The 22935-nt window shown below is 39.3% G+C and overlaps 1 protein-coding gene across 1 annotated transcript; it reads left to right on the top strand.

Moving 5' to 3' along the window:
* Positions 1 to 1601: 1601 nt before the first annotated feature.
* On the top strand, positions 1602 to 21840 carry LOC145436519 (uncharacterized). Its single transcript, XM_080313882.1, has 14 exons — positions 1602 to 1736; positions 1794 to 1939; positions 2972 to 3145; positions 6251 to 6327; positions 10392 to 10509; positions 11993 to 12102; positions 13278 to 13373; positions 16798 to 16866; positions 17186 to 17232; positions 20137 to 20196; positions 20266 to 20388; positions 20861 to 20897; positions 20958 to 21040; positions 21766 to 21840. The coding sequence occupies exons 1-14, from the start codon at positions 1683 to 1685 to the stop codon at positions 21838 to 21840; spliced, it is 1269 nt and encodes a 422-aa protein (XP_080170008.1). The 5' UTR covers positions 1602 to 1682.
* The last annotated feature ends 1095 nt before the right edge of the window (positions 21841 to 22935 follow it).

Raw genomic sequence — 22935 nt, 5'->3', positions numbered from 1 at the left:
ACCACCGAATTCAATCGGTAAATTCGGCCCTCGGAGAATTTTGTGTAAAATTGTATTACCAACTATTAATGTGAATTATATTACATAATTATATTATTATCAAGTGATTAGGAGCTTAGGGTTATGATTAGGGTTAGGATTAGGGTTAGCTTAGAGTTAGGATTAGGTTAGGGTTATGATTAGGGTTAGGTCAGGATTAGGGTTAGGTTAGGGTTGTGATTAGGGTTACGTTAGGATTAGGGTTGGGTTAGGATTAGGTTAGGGTTAGGTTAGGGTTAAGGTTAGGTAATGTTATTGTAACTGTTATTGTTACCCTGACCCTGGCCGAATTTACCGGGGGCTGAATTTACCGAAGGCCGAATTTACCGAAGACCGAACTGACGGAGGGCCGAATTCACTGGCCGAATTTACCGAGGGCCGGATTTACTGGCAATCCACAGATTCAAGTGTGGGGTAAAGCGGGGTTGTACTTGTAATGATTCAAGTAATGACTCATCTCGACTTGACTCGAGTCATTTTCTTTGAATTGAAAAATGACTCAAGACTCAACTCGACTCGATTTGTGTATTGACTTGACGTGTACTATAGAGTCATTGCGCATGACTCTGACCAAGTCATATATGACTCGAGACCCAGACTGGAAACAGTGGTTGTTTTCGTCAACAAGTTGCGCGTGACGGAAGGGTTTCTTCCGTAGAATAATTGAAGAATTAAATGAAAAGTTGCGTGTGACGTTTGCCACCAATTCCACTCTGGCTCGAGACTGGGTCAACCAACACAGCCGTTTCATTGTAATTTCGAAGAATAATTAAGTTATCACACTATTATTATTTCACTGATCAGTAGGCCTACTGGGTACTGGTACTTGTAAATGCTACCAGAAACTGTTGAATGTGAGGAAAATTTGTATATTATGAATGCGAAGTATTCGATATCGCCGAACAGAGTTGTAAAAAGTGGTTTTCACATGACATTAACTTGGAACTTAACAGTCAACACAATTACTTGGAGTGGGACTCAGTCGAAACAATATATAACTCGGAATCGACACTCTACTCTGTGACTTGGACTCGACTTTACTCGGTGGTGAATTGAAAAGGACTCGGGTCAAAATGTGAAAGTGAGACTGACTTGTGACTCGGAACCGTGTGACTTGGTTGTAACAACACTTGGGGTAAAGTCGCTTTTGCTAGATTACCTAGATCAGTATATCAGTTAAATAATATTTTCGTCAATTCAAAACGCCTCAAGACTGCGATACAATGAAAGGATTGGACGGCGTTGCAACGACTTGGAGTAGTCTTTGAAATCAGATCTTACCAACTCAGGTAGAGGGTTGGTAACTTGTTTTCCATTTCCTTATTCCTTCTGATATTCATGCATGGTAGCTTGTAATGGCATCACTGCGTGCCGACTGCCATGACTTGTGATGTTTCAATCACAACAGGAGTTAAACCCGCTCAGAGGCCAAACGCCGAGCGGCGGTCGAATTTCTACACGGCGTTTGGCGGCTGAACTGGTAAGGCTAGATGGCGTTTGGCGGACACAACTCTTCAATCATGAAGGTTCGTCCAGCCCTAATTCAGGTTTCAATTTTACAGACATAGTTACTTTATTTATATATGTTTTGATTGAGGTCTTACAAAATTTTTTGAGTTATTCTGCTGTAACAAAGACCAACGATGCAATTTCTGTTTTTATCATTCTTCTTATCAATTCATATTGTGTTATCTTCGGTAAGTCATTATTCTCCCTAAATCTCCACTTTAGACTAATCTCTGTTTTGTCAATAGCAACAACCGCGAAGACCGAAAAATGTGACCGATGCTCATCACAAGAACAAATGCATTAACGAGCACAGTGGGTCTTATTATGTGACTTCATTGGGACACATTTGTTGCATGTGCTATCCTGGTTATCACTGGACTGAAGATTGCAGGTATCATACTGATGATATAGGCTATACTACTAATGGAACTAATACCAACATTTGGGTGTAAGACTTCTTTGCTCTTCTGTTATGTCAGGTTTTGGTAGATTGTAAAATAAACTAAATCAAACAAATTTTGAATCTACGTTATGCAGCTAGATTTAAATTTTTGAGACTCACAACATTCACAGAATTAAAGGGGCACTGCACTCTAAAAATGATGTGGTCTCAAATTGAAGGGCAAAACGAAAGAAAAATTATGGCCACAGCCATTTTCTTCAGAACCCCACTGTAATGTATTGAAATTTCCATAGATGTATCACGCTCCAGCGGTCACGCTGGGATCGAACTTTATATAGTTGTCAGAGTCAGCCGATGTTATGAAGGAAATATGTCGTACACGCCAAAGTGGTTTAGATACCGCGTTCAACGGAAGATGTCTAGTCAGGAGATTTATGTCAAAATCGGGGCTGGACTAGTGTATTCTATTTCCTTCTTAACATCGGCTGACAACTATATAAAGTTCGATCTCTGCGTGACTGCTGGAGCGTGATGCATCTGTGGAAATTTCAATACATTACAGCTTCATTATGGTGGCGTTTTGAAGAAAACGGCTGCTGCCAAAATTTTTCTTCCATTTTGCCCTTCAATTTGAGACCACATCATATTTGGAGTGCAGTGCCCCATTAAGGTTTGCAATAATGATTATTATCTGTCAGGCGATTATCCGATGATTTGCACATCAACTGAAAATAATATAGGGCCCGTGATCTGCAGAGATCATCATTGATTTCAATTTGAAAACGGAGTATGGTCGAACTTGGCTTTATAATTTTTTGAAGCTGTAAATTTGAACATAAAATTTCTATTTACAATTTGAATAATGACCTTTGCAATAAATTGCCAGATATCGACTTCTATTGAATTCTGGATTTGGATTTGAATCTGAAATCTAGAACAGGATTCCGATTTGAAAATATTTGACCTGCTCTAATATGGATCCAGGGTGAAGTAAAATACTGTTACTTATATTCATAACAGAATCAATTATCCAACTACAACTCAATGTATGAAATGTGTCCACGACGGTGTCAATCAAACCTACACAAGTGAAGCCAACGTTTATCCTTCTTGCAAGACCAGCAAGACTGAAATGGACTGTAAAAGGCTCATGTACACCATGATCCAAATCGGCAACAGTACAGTGGACAACAAGTAAGCTACAGTACTATTTTGTCTTTTGTATGTTGTGTTTACTGTATCAGTAATTATGAATCACAATAGCTACAATTCCAATGTCACTGATTCCCAACGTACAAAAGGGGGTGCTAGCTACAGATTGGGGGGAAAAAGGGTAGGGTCAAGTGTAGAATACGGCCACCACGAGAAGTGATCCCCATGACCTTTACCGATCAGTGTTTCACATTAAAACAACGAATGCTTCCCATGAACACGTCAAAATAAATTGTTTTTTGCCTGTGTGGAGAGACTGATATTAGGGCTGGCGGGGGGGGGGGATATTATGTTACGGGGATGTTAGGGTTAGCAAGGTGGATATTAGGGTTTGGGGTGGGGGATGTTGGGGTAGGGGGATATTAGGATTAGGTTAGGGGACGGGGATATTAGGGTTGGGTTAGGGGGAATATTAGGGTTGGGTTAGGGGATATTAGGGTTAGGTTAGGGGCAATATTAGGGTTGGCGGAGAGGGATATTAGGGTTAGGTTAGGGGTAATATTAGGATTGGGGGAGGGGGCTATTAGGGTTAGGTTAGGGGTAATATTAGGATTGGCGGAGGGGGCTATTAGAGGTGGCGGAGGGGGAGATTAGGGTTAGGTTAGGGGTAATATTAAGGTTGGGTGAGAAGGATGTTAGGGTTGGCCAAAGCTCCGCCGATCCTAATATTCCCTAACCCAACCCTAATATCCCCCCTGCCGACCCTAATATCACCACTAACCCAACCCTAATTTCCCCGTCCCCCAACCCTAATATTACCCCAAACCTAATCCTAATATTACCCCTAACCTAGCCCTAATATTACCCCTAACCTAACCCCAATATTACCCCTAACCTAGCCCTAATATTACCCCTAACCTAACCCTAATATCCCCAAACCTAATTTCCCCGTCCCCCAACCCTAATATTACCCCTAACCTAACCCTAATATTACCCCTAACCTAACCCTAATATTACCCCTAACCTAGCCCTAATATTACCCCTAACCTAACCCTAATATCCCCTAACCCAAACCTAATTTCCCCGTCCCCCAACCCTAATATTACCCCTAACCTAACCCTAATATTACCCCTAACCTAACCCTACTATCCCCTAACCCAAACCTAATTTCCCCGTCCCCCAACCCTAATATTACCCCTAACCTAACCCTAATATTACCCCTAACCTAGCCCTAATATTACCCCTAACCCAACCCTAATATTGCCCTTAACCTAACCCTAATATCCCCGTCCCCCAACCCTAATATCCCCCCGTCCCCCTACCCTAATATTACCCCTAACCTAGCCCTAATATTACCCCTAACCCAACCCTAATATTGCCCCTAACCTAACCCTAATATCCCCGTCCCCCAACCCTAATATCCCCCCGTCCCCCAACCCTAATATCCGTCTCTACACAGGCAAAAAAAAAATTTGACGTGTTCATGGGAAGCATTTATTGATGTCATGTGAAACACTAAGAGTTTTGAGATGTTCACGTGCAGCATTAATCGGTGATGGTCATGGGGGTCACTTTCTCGAGGTGGCCGTATTCTACACTTGACCCAAAGGGTACACATATAGTAAAAGGGAACATTATACACTATAAAAAAAAATCGTAAAATTTGTAAATTAATAGCTCTATTTCTGCACTAAGAACAAATGTATGATTATGTGGTCAAATAGTGGTGCAAGGTGCCATCAATCGGAAATCGTTATCAGCTCTTGTTATTCAACTGTGAGTTTCCAAACCTACCAATCAGAAGACAGCATTATTACAGTATTAGGTACAGAACTTCAATATACAATTGAATTGTATATTCATATTGCAATGAACCAGAATATCTTCGGCTGACACTCGTCAAGGGTTCCTCAGCTACTAGTAGATGATTGGAAAGAACATTGTATGTCAACAATGGTATCACAAAATATGACGACACCATCATGAAATTTCGAATAATTGGATCGAAGAGTGCGCTTAAGCTCAATGTACAATTTTTAGATAGTAGGCCTACACAAACTCATGGTATGCACTATGCATATGCACAGATTGTGTGTATGTATATCATGAGTCGGTGTATATGCCCCAAAAACATTAAGGACAAAAATACATAACAACACCTGTTCCTTTCCATATGAATATACTATTCAACAATATTATTAACAAGAATTGTAATCTATATACAGTAGCTACAATAATTATCTTGAACGCGATTCTGATGAGGCAGGCGTTTATTCAAAATGCTGGGGTTACTCCCACCTTCCGACTATCCTTTTGTGCAAGGTCCACTTTGGTTTTGAGTGGACTGCACGATGTGTGAAATAAAAAATAAACAGGAACCTGCTATCTTGTACTTGCATGTATGAGTCCTGATGCATCTCTGGGAAGGGAATTGAAAAAAGTATGTCTGACATAGAATTATTTAGTTATATATTCAACGAGTTTGCGAACCTATCAATCGATGGACAGACATATTAGCCATCGAGTAGGCTACAGATCCTCAGTCGCATGTATCACAAGTCCTGAGGTGATGCTACTATTTTAACCATACATTGCGATGTTTAGTGTTCCCTGGTACCTATTAAATCTACCAGTAGTTCAAGAAATTGTTGTTTTAGGTCAGTCATAACAGTTTAGTGGGAATTTTTCAAAAGTGGTCCATTACTGCTAGGGTATGGTTGAGAAGTATGGTCCTGATCTACATAGCTACACTCTCTCTTCTATCTTTACATTACAGTATTTGAATGTATAGAAATGTTAAGTCATGGCTAGTCAGCCAAACAATCTTTATTGTTCAATTATGTCTACTGTGATGACGCTTTTCTTCATATGCAAATGTTGGCGAAATTCTTGTTTTGGGTCACAATCTTGGTCATTTTCATGGTGGTACACGGCTGAAATAAGGTTGAGAACTATCTCTACTCATTCTACCTTATTATTATGTTGCAGCAGTTGGCTGGATAATGACAATAAGTAATGGCTGGTCAGCGAAACAATGTTTATTGATCAACTATGTCTATGCCAACCATGCTTGCAATAATGAAGATTCAATTGATACGTGACGTTTACATTTACAAATGTTCTGACTTGTAACTATTGTACTTTCAGGTGTATATGTATCGATGGCACCTTTGCCATTACTCCTGGTGTAAGCGGTTGCAAAGAATACACGAAATGCGCCCCAGGTACGAACTTGTTGATTCATTTGAATGTAAACAAATTAACTGCAATGTCTTATATCCACTATCTTATTAAATGCGCCGAATTTGGTGATCAATAGCTAATTACTTTGTAATGGCAGTGGAATCGTATCACCAGTCAATGTACCTTTATGAATTATTGGTTTTTTACCCGGGACTTATCATCAATTTTACAACTGATGTGATAAAGTAAATATTGACTACTAGGGAACTTCAATCCGCAAATTACCTGGGTTCACCATTTTGTGCAACCCATACTTTTATAGGCCTACTGTTTGAGTATGAGTAAAGCGCTTGGGTGTGTTTTGGAAATTGCTAATGTACTATGCAGCCCGAATATTTGTTTGTTTTCAAATCCAATGAGAAAAACACTTCATCGTTGATTAGAAATATATATAGTATAGTGATGCATCCATTTTGTGATTTTGTTATGCTTTGAGGTTCAGCAGGTCATGGCACTCTTGCCACTCTAATTTGGCTCCACTTCAGCTTTTCTGCAAGCTATTTCGATTTCCTACATGAAAAGGCAACATGCAACTCTCCTTGTTATTCATATGATGTAATACATGTTGCAACAGCTGGCCTAAAGTAGGGTGTGTCATGTTAATCAAACCCACCGTGGAGAGGTTGCATTTACCTTCTTGCACAAAAGTAAACGTTATACAAGTTCCGGAATATTCACCTCATATCATCACTGGAAAACCAAACACACCTATAACCATTTTTGTAAACATTGACTTTGACCTTATAATTTGGAAATAACCAGTTTTGTTTTCAATTTACCTTGAAAATTCAGGTTTTCCAGTGACGATATATGATGTTATCAATTGTGTAATTTGTTCACTTTTATTTTGCTTTTTAATATAACAATTATTAGTAATCAACCCCTAGGACAGCCAGTCTCACCAATATATGAAGCCTAGGTCAGCTAGGTGAATGATCAGTTGCCTACCTGTAGCTCTGTAGCTTAATAACTGTGACAACACATCTAAAGATCATTCGGTTCGATGTTGGTTCAACCTATGTCTCTACTTTACCATAGTACCATGACTTATCTTTGTGCGACTATTGTGGCTTCATTTGGATGGTATATGCTGTATCTCTAATTTGGAACTCGCCATTATTTAACTTTTGAAAAAACTGTTTGAATTACGATGATCTGTGTCAGAGGAATTAGAATACCGCACAGAAACTTATATAGTGTTCTAATATTAGTCATGGGTGGTTAAAAATCAAATGCCCGGTAGAACTATTCTGAAGCATGAGGCGTTCGATCTGCGTTAATAAAGTTATGTGAAAAGTGAGCTATTTGACATGCGTAGGCTCACTCGTGGTGTTTGTATTGGTGGAAATATGATGTAGTCAGTGGTTTCTTCAGACCAAGTTTCAAAATTGATCTAGTTTTAGATCTATCATTAATTAATCTACCACTAGAAATAGCTGCAATGCTTCGGAGAGCACCTTGGGTTGAAATTCGAGTTGTCTGAGTTTATTTGATTTGCAATGATATCATCCCTACAGCTAAGAAAAGTGAAAGGGTCTTCAATACTCATGGATTGATTTGATAGGTCCTCAATATTTTACTTGTGGAAGAAAATGCTGAAAATTTGTCTGTAATGAACTACAAGCACGCCATTGGGACTCGAAGAACTAGCTTCCAGAGATGAGCGGATTTGGAATTTCTACGTCCTAATCCAATCCAAATCCGAAACTTTAAATCCAAAGCCTAATCCATAACTTTTTCATAATATAGTCCATGTCCAATGCTAATTTATGCAAGGGAGGGCTGAGAAAATTTACTTTCACAACCAACGATTCTCTTGATTTAAAATAACTTAGCACCGGGCTGCGCCTCTCATGTTCATTTGAACCGAGCGAACCATAGTGTAGTGCACCATAAGTACATCAATAACTGATCTGAATAAAGTTTGTCGCCATTCGCCACACGACATATTAATCTCCCAGAAAATCGGTAAATCCAGTCCAAATCCTAATCCGTTCTGAAAAAAATCTATAATCCTAATCCAATCCAAATCCGCCAAAATTCACAAATCCTGTTTTTTCAAATCCTAATCCATGCTCATCTCTGCTAGCTTCTTACTTGGCTCGTTTTATTGACTTATATATGGAATGTGTTGTTGTTATAATAACTATCATGGTGGTAATTGGAAGTTCTAGGTGAGATATTTCACATTATATGAGTGTCGGAAAAAATAGACTTCGTCTGCGAAAATGTGGTGTATCGAGATGAGCTCAAATTCCTAATATCAACGGAACTCTCATCAACACATAACAACACACTGATATTGTACAGTATATAAAGATTTTTCTTATAAATTTCAGCAACAGAGTTGAACAATGAGCCACACTCATTCCAGGTTCGGTCAAGAAAGTAGCATTGTTCATTTCAGCATTGCATCAGTGGTAATTCGTCAGTGCTAGTCATGCATCGGAAGCTAAATTTATTCCAATCATTGACGTGAGTGTGTGGTTATGCACAAAGGATTTATCGGTGAACTCATGTTTGCTTCCTGGGTAATAATGCAAGCTTCGAAACCAGATCAGTTAATCAATCACTTTCTTCGAGATTGCAACATCTTCTGTAGGTGACATCTAATGCTTCGTAGGCGTACCACGTTTCGATTGCGTTAACTATGACATGACTTGGTGCAAAAATGGTATGGGCACAAAAATCTGTTTCCAACTATGAGTAAGCGTGTTATTTGTGGTGCGTCACGCTTGTCATTTTCGTAAAACATACGTCACAATTCATGAAGTCTTTTGATTTCCTTTACCATATCGCTAGGTTCATGACGCAAGACTGATCTTTGTGTGGATTTTGATTTTGTCAAAACCAGATTTGGTTTTTATGATGAAAATAATCATTGTGAGCATTACATATAAGGTAGGCCTACAATTGTGTTGGCTATAATACACGAGCCAACTTTGTGTTAAGCATCGGTGAGAATTCCATAATCTGCATACTGCCATGGCACTTCCCTTCTGTGCAACAATATTTGAAGCGAAAAATGATAAAATTGCTATAATCCATTATATTTGCACAAAAGGGGTAATGTGGTAAAATTTCATGTCACCTCGTCATGCACGTACGATGGTGTATATAAAGATGTGCATTCTATGCGCCAGGATTTGTGTCAGCTAATACAAACGCTAGGGTTTTGATGAATAAGTAGGCCCGAGCAAAATCCATTATCACTCGTTATGACATCAAAACAGTTTGCACGATGTGGAAAGCTCTAATACGTACCTTTTATGCGACCGCAAAGTATATAATGCTAGTTGTAAATCACATATCTCATTGCACTTTGCGAGAATGTCCTCTTGAAAGCCTGCCTAATTTTTAATAATTGTGTAGGCTATTTCTCATCAGGTGTGTTAATTTAACACGTTTTTCTTTTTTGGCTAAATTTGTACGCCGAAGAGGAAGTTAGATTGATTGACTTCAATAACTAGTTTTGAATTCTTCCTGTCATTTTTTTTGTATCACAATACTGTGATGTTTGGTCTGATGAAATTCTTACTAAACAGAACTGAACAGTAGTCGAATTACTGGTTTGGAAGGCGAATTAGCTTTAGAGAAGGGACATATATATCTCATACCTAAGACAAGATTCCTTATTTTGGAACCCTATTGTTTCTACGCTTTAGGTCAGAGTCTCAAACTCGTGGCCTGCGTCTAAAGCAAGTAAAGCAACAATTTAATTCAAATATTTAAAAGTGGGATTTGTTGTGCCGGGCGTGAATTGCTACATAGTAAATCACATTTTCACGATGGGTGTGGAATTTCAGTCTGAATGTTCCCTACTTGTATACCCCTATTTTTGATGCTGGGCCAGAGACGTCTACAAAAACTAGGTAATGCGATCGCGAGCAAATTTGAGTTTGAGACTCCCGCCTTAAGATATTCAGAATACACTCCATAGTAGGGAAACAGTTGATACGCTTGACCAAAGCTGTGTGGAAATAGGCCTTCTTTTGGCGCGCGACCACTGATGCTGTGTAAGTCTGACCTTTGACTTTTGTGTCAGGCTACGGGGTAGAGCGATCTGGCAATCGAACTCATGACGTGCTCTGTCGACTGTGTGAAGAGGGAACTTGCTCGTACCGATATTCAGACACGGAAATATGCATGCCAACTACCGACCCGTGAGTAATTTTAGTTGAATTGACATAGTAACCAGAGGTGGTCAAAGTAGTCATCGTTGGTACTTCAGTTGAACTATCAATTACAAGTAGCAATTTCTAAGACATGGCAAAACTACTGCAAGGGCAAGCACAAATTAAAAGTCTGTAAAGCACTCAAAAAAGTAGAATTGGTCAAGGGGTCTTGTGCTTTTAGCAGTATGTCGGAGGTGACTACTTTTTAAATTGAAAGGTTCATCTTTGCGGCGTACGCGAAATGACAATAGAGTCAAGTGCAATTTCGGAAAATAAAATTCCCTTAACACAGTACAAGGCCCATTTTGCCAAGTTCATATGACAATTTCACTGATAGGGTGATGCAAATATGCTCTGAACCAGTCTTCTTCAGCCTTTATCGGGATGATACACCCTTTAAACATTTACATGAATGTTGTACACCCCAGTGTACTAATATTGTTCACAGTTAGCTGTCGACTTTCAAAACACCCCGATATTTTGCCCTCCCTAGTATCGTGACAACTAAAAAGATCTACATCAGGGGTGTTCAACCTCTGTTGTATTCATGGCCACATTTCGATCACATATATAGCATTACAGCGGACAGTCATAATGGACCAATTTGACGCTAAATGTCTATGTAAATTGACAAAACTCAATGGCCCCCTATTGTTTCAGCTTTTCTGTTTTCATTGACTCATCAGTCAAAACTTTTTAACATAAAACACATTGTGACTTGCACACTGCTCTGTCAAGTAGATATCTGAAGCCAAGCTTAAAATACCTTTCATGGTACTTTCTTCTTTTAGCAGGGCTAGTCATTGCTCAAATTTTGAAATACTGGTAATAATATCAATAAATCTAAAGATAAAACAGCGAAAGTAAACTCAAGATCAAGAAGTAGCCTATTGTTGTACCGGTACCAGTATATTTATTAAATTTTAATACGTATCTTATGCTATGTTGGAGTAAACTGTAGCTGCGATAGGTGGTTACGTTTTCATAGCCATCCTGAAAAAAGCTCATGACCATGGCTCACATATTGGTAACTCTTGCTTTACAGCATGTAGTGGCATCCAGTTGACTTGTGCTGTGCCAGTATTGGTGAGATGAATAAATTCCTGATCATATTATTGAAACACATCTCAATGGCTTGAGGAATAGAGTCTATGAAAATGAAAGCATGGTCCAAACTTTGTTTGATATGATGCCAACATGGTCTGGAATTGCGTGGTCAAATGCAAATTATCTCACACCTTGACATGAAACGGACTCGTTACCTAATTTTTGTTAAAGGTTATGGCTTAGAAGCATGATGGTTAGCATATGTCAGTTTATTTCCCATTATGCTTTCCATACCCTAGCGCTTTTCATCAACATCAGGCACTTCACATTCACATGGTACAGACAAGTCCGACACTGTTTGTCACGTTTTATCTCTTTCTCCACTCTTGCTTATATTGGTATTTATAAAAATATTATATTACAGCTGTAACGTTACCTCAGCGCCGGGATCGACGACTATGCAGCCTCCAATGCCGCCGAACGAGGAGCAATCCTCGTCATCATATGTTCTTGTACATGTAGCTGTTTTTGTAGGTATGTAATATTTTTATCTCGTCTTTGAAGAAACTTGTTTATTACTGAAGACACATACTACTGTAATTTATCATGTATAATACGCACCCTAAAAATGACATGTTGATGCTGGATGAAAGCCTGTTCCCATGTGTAATAAGCACTAACGCATCCAAATGTTGACTCTTACTTGAGTCCGTAATTACATAGTAGCCTACCTCTGTCAATGCCGATTAATTATACAAGCATCTCGTGTTGATGAACTTGAGTGCATGATAAGTTACCAGCGATGGTTATGTTTTAGTGTTAGCGGAACCATCTCTTGAACCATCATGACCATATTTTGGAAATCTGAAAAGGGGACACTTTTTCAGAATTTTCAGACTTGCAAAACCGGAGGTTAATTCTCAAAAAATGGTAAATTTTTCCCACTTTGTGGTCGGTTGACTAAACAAAATGTCAACTTTCCACTCAGCTCCCAAAAGACGCGCCGGTGCGTCACTTCAGTAATGATTTACGGCATCTCAGTCGAATTTTGCTATAAATATCACCAAAATTGTCAAAACGAGGACAAAAGGGCGTCCTGTCGTCCTCCGAGGACACTTTCAAAAAAGTCAAAAAAGAGGACGTATGTCAACCCTGCATAACAACCGCTAATCAATATACACTTGTTGGCGTAGACTCTGAACGATTGAGATATAGGAGCCAAAGCATGCGAGGCCCCAGATGCGATAATTCAGGCCAGCGATGATATCTTGCTCACCAGGCTTATCGCAGATGCGATTGTTCAACCCAAGGATTATATCGTGCGCATCAGGCCTATTGTAGATGCGACTGTTCAGTCCTGTTTATGATGCGATAATTCGGGTGAACAAAGATTGTGTGTCTGGACAGCAATCAATGCAACAGTTGGTGTTTCTACATCAAAACAATTAAAGTAGAAGTAGTAGGGCTCCTGTACAAAAACTACTACAAGCTTATTACGGCACCTGAGTAGCCTACTGTAGATTTACCTTGTCACTAATGACCTCTGGGTTTTAAGGAGGCGATAAAATAACGTCCAACTTGATAAGGTGGAGTTGGCTCGAAAACATTTGAGAGCCACTGAATTAAATCCTAAATTCAGTGTCAAATAGAGTAAAACTATTCGTGGATTACAATTGCTTGGTTGATAATGTATATTTTGTAATTTTCAGTGCTCATCATATGGACTGTTATTTTTGTGCCAATCGCGATATTTTTGTTATACAAGCATTTCCGCTCCAAGCCTGCTAAAGATTCCGTACCTACAGGTAAACCTTTTTGGCATTGACCTAGTGTTTTTTGCTTGCAACGGGTCCAGAACCCTATTCATAGTTTTTCTCACACAAGAGTAAGTATTGGAATGTCTGTGCCTCGATTAGTAAAAGTATGATCCAGGCTTCAAAATTCTTACATATTGTTAATCTTGTGCAGTGGTACATGGTTAAGTTTGAGGTTCTAGAAAAAAATGCGTGCAATGTATCCGAAGCATATCTTTATCACAGTATAAGCGAGAGACTGTTGACTTGGCGTAACAACTGGTTCTGTTTAGATCTCACTTTATAATATGTATATGATATGAGTTTAATGGCAAATGATTTAGTGAGCTAGTTTTGATGATGAGGTGCTTTCAAAACTGTTTTGACCTGTGACCCATGGCTCTTCATGCCAGTCAATATCACCAATTCATCCCCTAAGACGAGGACCACAACAGATTTCGTGCACTGATTCCCAACCTTCTTTCATCAACGTATTATGTTATATATTTTACATTAGTGCTACATTATTTATCTGCAAATCATACAACTCAGTGTCATGGCTTTACTACGGTGCTTCCCAACCAGTTTGTCGCAAAGAGTGAACTATAAATGACTTGATATATATATTTCCACTGGCCAGTGAAAACTTTGAATTTACTCCTTATGTAAAAATTTTTTAACGAATAATTCATTTTTGTTACGAAAGCTTGACTACTACTTCCCAAGCGATTCAAGTCATGGAAATTTATATATTTAGAAGCCATTTGCTATAAATTCTGCAATCAATAATATGGCCCTGCGCACACTATTTGGAAATGAATTCATCGAGCTTTATGAAGGCATCACTCTGAAGCTTAGGTATCAAAACGTCGATCTTGTTTCATTTTGCATCAACGCAAGGTATACCCTTTACTATCAGAGTACGCCGCCGAATTTTTTCTTCAATTCACCACTGATTTGCGAGTCCTGCTTCTCAACTGCAGCTGTAACTAATTCCAAGACACAGCACAGTCTAAGTGCTGACAATCTTAATGCTATGTTGCATGAGCTTGTCTCCAGTCGAGCCCAGACTTGATATGATAATAGGAGTATTTAATATGCAAGTTCAACTTACTCGTTGATAGTAAATTTCATGTGTGTACATTGTTTCTTTTCTCAGCAATTTGTTTTTCATTTGTTTAGTCACATCTTATAGTGGGTCGCACGATAACACTTGCATTAAAAGTGGGTTGCGAACTGAAAAAGGTTGGAAGCACTAATCTACTTAACCGTTTCGCACCGGCGTGTCTATTTTTCGACATGCCGATACGAGATAAGGGTACCGTAATTGAAACCAAGATATATTACATATTAATCGTGCTTGGTCGTTGCTGTTCATTTCTGTGAATAGATATTGTTCGTACCAGTTCATAGATACCTTGTTATTTGATATTTATTATATCTAAGACGTCAAAATCGTATAACAAACACCGTAGATAAATATGGGGCAAAATACACTGTCTCGGCAATTCGCGCGTCATTGACTACTCTCAGATAACGTTCTGTATGTTTCGCTCTAGCCGGCTTAGGGCATAGTTGTTTCTTATGTGAATAGCTAGCGTTCATACAAGTCCACACATATCTTCATATCTGATATTAGTTACATATAAGCTGTTCAAAAGCTATGTGATAGGCCGCGTGACAACAATATCCGCCGAAGCATCATTGCGCAGACGCGCGTTCCTCATACCCGTCATATATACTGTTGTACATTTGGTTTTATTCGTCATAACCAGCTGTAGTTAGTTGCTATGAATAGGGATTGTCAGCTTCTGTTTTTTTTAGCTAAAACAACTATACTAGTTAGTTCCACACCGCTCAAGGTTGCATTGGAAATCGGGAAGCGAATTCCCGCAGACTACCGTACCAGCTTCTAGCAGATGGATGAATACCCGTCACATAACGTGATATATATCGTGTTCTAATAGCCATAGACCTTCATAGATTGTGTCTGTGGATTGTTGTTACCTATATGATTCTAAATAACGGCTAATGGCGAAGTATAATTCGGAATACGCACAAAATTACTCAGCGATTATACCTACGCAAAAGCGTGCGTCTAGATATACAAAGAGCTGTCGTACATCGATATATATCTTACGTTGTAGTAATGATAAGCATTTGCGGTTTGTCTCATTCAATAAAACTAGTCAATCTCCACCTACAAGGCCAATGTAAACAACATTAGTTATGCCTAAGTCACCCCAAGGCCGCTTCTGAAAATCGCGAAGAAAATCGCTGCAGACTACCACGGTAGTGTCAAACGCAGGGACGAATATCCATAACATAAAGTGATATGTCCTGAATTCTGTTTGTAATATACATTCTTAGATTGTTTCTGTGAAGGGTACATGCCCATAAGATTATATCTACAACAGACAACAGTTATTAGTCATGTATATATCGTAATAACTGCAATACTACTCGGTGTGCATTACCCACCCGCAAAATGTTGTATATATTGGACGGAAGTGCTACCAAATAACATCATAAACTTTACGTTGCAGTAATGATAAGCATTTGCAGTATATCATTGTGGTAAGGACTGTATAATCTCCGTCTAGGAAGACTAAAATGACTGATTTAGGTTCACAACAGTTTCAGTTATAAGCCTTCGAAGTTACCATACGCGCGCGTCACTCGCCGCATGACTCATTCTCTTGGCGGCCTGCCGCGAGTTGACTAAAACGGTCGGTAGTGTTTTGATTAGAAATTATCGCCTGCTAGACGTAAAGTGTCGACTCAGGGCTCTCTAGAACAATGAATACTGTGCCTATACAATACATAAGACTCTATCGTCATCTAATACCTATACTAAGGTTCATAAGGTCCACAATTTAGCATTTCTGTTCCCAACCAACGTTTTCTCGGCTTGCTCTTGATATAAGTAATCAGACACATCGTCGGCGTCGATTTGAGTGGCGCAATCGGCTGCGCGTTGACATTTTGAATCGAACGATACCTGGTTCACTGTGTTCGGGTCCCAGCAAGGTGCCATTTTTCGATTTTGAAAAATGCAGTAAAATTTTTTCGAAAATGGCAGCCGTTGCCAATCGGTTAATACACTGTAGGCGATATATCAATCTGGTATTGCTCCTTTGACAATGTTAGTCTCATAGCAGCAGTCAAAATCTTTTGGCACAGACTGCAGACTGGTAGTGTTAGTGTCACGAACAGCTACGGTACCTTGTTTCACGTCAATATGTAGTCTACTGGTCAATTTATGATCATCAATATGGCAATAATTTTCCATTTCAATTTGTCAATGTCCCAGAATTTCACTATTGGAATGCCTGGTACGCCTACCAACAGGGCCAGGCCAATGATCACTAAATCCGATCAAGGTAATTGTCAGGCAGGATATTATTATGTGACATTTTTTTGAAACTTTTTTCAGAACCAAGCAACGTTGGCTATAATCCGTTGCCCCAGTCACCACGTAATCTATTAGTAGAATCTCTGTTTAGTTTGAGGTGTCAGAATATAGTTTAATAGTGTAGCTCATATATTCCACTATTACTGCTTTGTGGTGAGTTTGAGGTGTCAGAATATAGTTTAATAGTGTAGCTCATATATTCCACTATTACTGCTTTGTGGTGAAAGTCAAAAATGATAAAAATGACATCTACGATCCCTATGTATAACAAATAGGCAATAATATGTTAGAGGCCGAGTGAAATAGAAAGGACAACCGCTTCTTTTAGTAAATCTGCCGAATAATACATTGCAGTAGAGAACTCTAATTGCAATTTACAACAGTTCTTGATTACATTCTTTAAATTTAGGATCTGGTGGTGGTGGTTGTATGCCAGATGGGAGCCAACCAACTAAGGTATATCAGTTGTGGGCTTGTTATGTTTTCGATATTAGATTCACAATTAATATAGTGACTTTACTTAGAATGGGAGCAATGGCCAGAAGCCGAATGGTGAAGCCAAGACTATTAGATCAGAAAAAAGGTCTTCAACGGTGAGCACTGTTTTGTGAGACGGATATTCATAATAGGTGATAAGTGTGCACTAGGGGGATTTGAGATTTTACAATTGTTCCATTGGCTTGGATAAAAATGTAGATTTATAGCGTAAAGTCATGTTGTACAAGTTCAATGATTTATTTTCTGTAAATGTTTCCTAAACTGTTCATTGTAATCACTATGTCATTGAAGCTCCTGATATTGCAGAAAATTACTGTTTACATCCTAGTCTGTACGACATGTGGATCTGGGCCCTGGGGTTCAAGCTGTCGTTAAACTATGATGTTCTGTCATTATGATCTCTCCAGGCATTGGTTGGGCTTATGCTGTGTCACATTCACTTACCATGTGCGTCAGAGATGCTATGTGTATGTGTTACCTCTTTTGCACCTTTCAATCCGAATCCAGGATTATACTTAACATGAGTGTTCAGATCTCCTTCATTTTAAGTCATAGTTTCAATCCAGCATGGGATGAGTCATGTGGAGAAGCTTTACCTCATCTTCTGTACTGTACGGTATATGAGAAATAAAATAGAAAAAATATCTTTATTTGGATCTAATATTAAACTCCTTAACTCCTTAACTCCGGCCATTTTCTAGCAGCAGTTTCAATAGTAATCAGGGTAATTTGCACTACTGTCCCAGTATTTTGGTGTCCAAATCTTCAATTCCTGTTTCGAAGTCCCAATTCAGCTAGGTATGATGATGGGGAACAGTTATGATTTTATCAAAGGTGGTCGAAATAAGGACTGTTTTGAAAAATTGATAGCCACACAACCAGAGGTGGTGGAAGCAATCATCGTTGGTTCTGAAATGGAAGTAGAAGTAAGGTTGTAAATTTCGGGATTTGATAGATTTTGGCGGATACTAATTTGCAATGACAACTCTGGAATATAAAGAACTGGTGTTTAAATATATATAATCATTAGTCCCTACTGCACCCTCTAAAGCAGTGGTTCTCAAACTTTTTAGACACTCCCCCCATTATGACAATACAAAATTTCGCGCCCCCCCCCCCCCCTTTATCATCATATCACAAAATGCAACCAGAATGCTAGCAATCATAACCAATAGTTTGATGGCGTGGAAGGGTATGACTGTTGATGTGAGAATTCTCCAATATGAAATTCGGACTATACACAGAGCAAAAACCATGAATTGGAGGTATATCGCGAATTTTTTTTTCAGTTAACTGCAGCTTAGCTCCCCCTTCAGATGCTCTCACGCCCCCCTAACTTGGGAACCACTGCTGTAAAGCCATGTCATTTTTCTTCAGCGCCCCCTGAGCGTTTACGTCCCCTTCAAAATCCAAATTGTCCCTTGGGGGCGCTGGCGATAAGGTTAAGAAACACTGTTTCAAATGATGACGCATATTCGGGTGGTCCAATTGTTATTAGTCACTTTGTTGAATGCTGTTATTTCTAGACCTCCCATCAGGCTTGTCGGTATAGTGGTAAGATATTGGAATCTCCCAAACGTACCAGAAACAAATTTCTTTCGTGATGAGCACACGATTCCAAGTTTGCATTTCTATATGGGGTGCATCATTCTCATCCACTGTTCGCATCTGTTCTCTGGGGATCAGATTGCAAAGGGCTCCACTATATCAACATCGAAAAATGATGTTGCATTGCTTAGCGCGAAGAAAGTTTCAGGATCAATTAAATCTTAAAAATTCGAGAGTTAATCCGTAAATTCAATTGTCATGTCGACGGCCGCCAACACATACTAATTCAATTACGTGTCCACGGCCACACAAACTTTCTTCTACGGCCGCAGGTTGCCCACTCCTGCTTAAAAAGTACTTAAATCAATCTCCTCATTTGTAACCATCGACTTCTGCTTGAGTCAAATACTTTTTTTGTTGCCAGCATTCCAATGGAGCTGAAATTGCACCCTTTCTCCCTCGCGATACATCACAGGTGATCTTATAATTCTGAATATTTTCAATTCAATTCCTGTTATTTTTAGAATTTTTTGGTGTATGCAATAGTGATTGATTACCTATTTGATTCCTAATCAAGATTTAACGGCAACTTGTGCAGGTCAGCGGTTCTCACCCTCACATCCGAGGATCGTTGTGGGTTCGCCTCAATTTTTATAGCCAGTCCGTAAATTTATTTCAATGTTTTTCCTAATAGCATTATGTAAAAGGTTGGAGGCTCGTACATTAATTAGAGAAAGAACACACTAAATTTTGAGCTGATTTGAATGCTTTCTGACAGGACACAGAGCTCATAGTGTGCTATCAACCTATACTACTTCACAAGCTTGCAAGTGGTTCAACAAACTGTGCAAGAGTAGCCTTTAACTGGTTAAGACCAGCAACATGTCGAAACTAAGAAGACTTTATGACTGAATCTAATCCCAGAATGCACAGCAGGACACTCTCCCGATCGGCCATACCCGAATGTTTTCTATTCTCTGACGACAGCATCATTTTAATTACTGACAACGTAATATGTAAGCTTAGTTTACCAAAGTAAATCCATCTTCTTCTTTGTCATTCAGCTTCTCTCGCGTAGAGGTTGTCATATAGTGTATCTGTTGTTTTATATCGTAACCCTTTCCTGTCACAACGCTGCCCATTATGCCTGAGCTTGTGGCCGTCACTTGGAACTGATTTCGCCCCTCAGTGACCGATTTTTAGGGTGACAGCGACCCGTGTTATTCAAACAAGGCCTGAAGATTTTGAGACCGGTGCTCTCACTAATGGACTACGGCATCAAGTTAATGCCATATAACATCTAATTATTTGCAGGAAAGGAGCACTGCTCCCGAAAGGTCGGGAGCTGCGGCAGCCTCAGAAAACAGGAAATCGGTTCGTATTGTGTACAGAATTATTTCGAGTATGTTTTAACAATTTGAAAGCGTAAATTTTTGCCCGCAGCCTGAGAGTGGAGGTTCTGCGATTCCCGTCGGGGCAGGTGTATCTTTGGCAGAATCGCAGGGAGATGTAGAAAAAGATGGCCCGGAAGTGCCAAATAAAGGTGTGCCCATATCGAACGAGCAGGTACAGTTTATAGGCGGTACCTCACAGTTGCTTATGAATATAAGTGTCACTGCTTGCATTAGCCTGATCAATTACTTTTGGACATGTCACGTCCTGGTGTTTCGATAGCTTCAAAATTGCTGTGTTGCGTCATGTAAACAGCGCACAACCAGACGCGGTCTAAGTTGTCAACGTCGGGACTCCGGTAGAAGTAGGAGTAAGGCTGCAAATTTTTACTCAAATTAAAAAGCTAAGTGGTCTAAAAGCATTACTACTTGAGTGAGTAGTGCAAATGTGCTAAGCCTAATCCTGTATGACTAGAAGTACCTCGGTAGTGACAACCTCTGAATGCCATGAGGTCAAGCCGATTCGATTACTCCAAAGTACGCAAACAAAGGCTCGACTTTCATAAATGAGAAATTGAAAATCCTGTCCTGATTTGGATCATGCACAATCAAGATTATTTTTAAATCTGTCGATTTTTTTTTTTCAGGAATCCGAACTCGGAACATCGGAGCCGACGAGATCGGGTAGGAAGCTAAAAATCCACTGTTGATGATGCTTTTCAAATTGTCCTTTTGAATTTTCAGGCACGCAGCATCCCGATGCTGACATGCAGCACTATCAAGACATCTTGTCGATATTCGATACTTACAAAGATGAAATCATTCAGGTATATCATTTCGATGCTCTACTATTTTGTTTTTCAATAAGTTACAATACGCCTTAACACAACCTGAATTGTTTCTAAAACAAACTTGCTAATTCTCAAACTGCCATAGATATCAGATCTGAAGAATTTCATTATAATTATACCTATAATATGAATGGGTTGGCGAAAATTGGTTAGGGGCATTAGAGATCCTGAAAGAGTCACACTTTTTCAAGTTAATTTTTGAATTAGCTATGGAGTACGTCAAGCATTTTACTCCCCGTCAACATCATTACCCTAATGGGTAACTATGTATATCGAGCTCTACCATCTATTTGCTAGGGGACGGTATGGCAAAATCTTTCGATCAAACTAAGATTCACAATGTTTTGAGTTCTTACCATAATTGGCCTGTAAGATAGTCTGTAAACATAGGCCTACCACTTCACTTCATAACCTATATTCTAGTAAATAGAGAATTATACAAAAACGGCTTTGTGAAATAATAGCACTCGGAAACCTCTCGCCTAGAAAGTTGGAGAGGTGATTATCTCATTGGACAGTCCAAAAAATATCAACTGGAGCTGCCCAAGGTCGAGTCCGTTATTCTACGAAGACTGATATTGACCCATTATAATTGTGTCTAAATTTTGACAATGGCAAACCTACAGTAGTTGAGAATGTAACAGAAGTATTGAGTTCGTCAAGTTGGTATGCGTTTTAATGCAAAGAGCATCTTTTGACAGGTTCTGACCAAAAATGTCCAACTGCAAATACTGGTGTTGTGGCTTGGTCACTTGTATTCGTCCGGCAACAGCTAGCTCTAGTTGGATATGTCTTGATTCAGTGAATCTTGTTTATTTTCTGCAGTTGAACATCGCTCTTGATGTCTTGAAGAGAAAGTTGGCCTGTGGAGATTGCTGTGAGTATAATATATGCTGGATTGATTCTCCAGTTGAGATCTCGACCATAAGATGTAGAACCATGTTTCAACTAAACAAATATATCTGTTAATGAATGAGATGCCAAGCTACGGGTACTTGACAGATTTTTACCTTACGTGTACCAACAGTGACGTTTTGGATTTCACCTCATTTATTAGAATGCAATGGCTCCACCAGCACTTAGACACGTAGAGCACGACATTTGCATGTTTCTTTGACATTGGTGCGTCTTGCTTGCAGAAGCGGTCGTAATGAAGTACTTCTTTTTTATTGAGTTGTTTATTTCAGTAGACGTAGAAGCAATGCCGGAAATCATACTCAAGTACAAGCAGGGTTCTAACCAAGTCACAAGGTTCCGAGTATCAAGTAAAGCTCACTTTTACAGTTTTGACCCGAGTCAAGTCGAGTCATTGACAATTCACCACCGAGTCAAGTCGGAGTCCATGTCAGCTAGTAGAGGGTCAAGTCCGAGTCATAGTCTTTTGACTCGAGTCCAAGTCATTATGCTTACTATTGAGTTTTCAGTTCATTCCCTTTCATCCCTTTTTTTTCAACTCTGCACGAATCATATAGAATGGCTCGCATTCATAATATAATAATTTTAATCAGTCTTAACAATTTCTGGCCCATTTTCCAAGTATCAGGACTGATAGACAAAATACCAATAATGTGGTAACTTTGCTATTCTTCGAAGTTACTATGAAATGTCAGTCTTGGCCGTCCTAGTCTCGAGTCTTATGACTTGGTTCGGGTCATGCACAATGACTCGCATACAAGTCGAGTCAATACAAAAATTAACTCGAGTCGAGTCATTTTATGCATATGAAAAAATGACTCGAGTCAAGTCGAGTCACCACAAAATCGCGACTCGAGTCATTACAAACCTGAGTACAAGTAGCGATCACGATGACGCATCAAAATTTCTCAAGGTGGTAGTTTTGCAAAGTATTTTTTCCCGGGGGGTTGGATACT

Source organism: Botryllus schlosseri, chromosome 3, assembly GCF_051294905.1.
Source record: "Botryllus schlosseri isolate E-star chromosome 3, Bs_hap1, whole genome shotgun sequence".
Classification (NCBI taxonomy): domain Eukaryota; kingdom Metazoa; phylum Chordata; class Ascidiacea; order Stolidobranchia; family Styelidae; genus Botryllus; species Botryllus schlosseri.
This window is presented reverse-complemented; position numbering and strand designations above follow the sequence as displayed.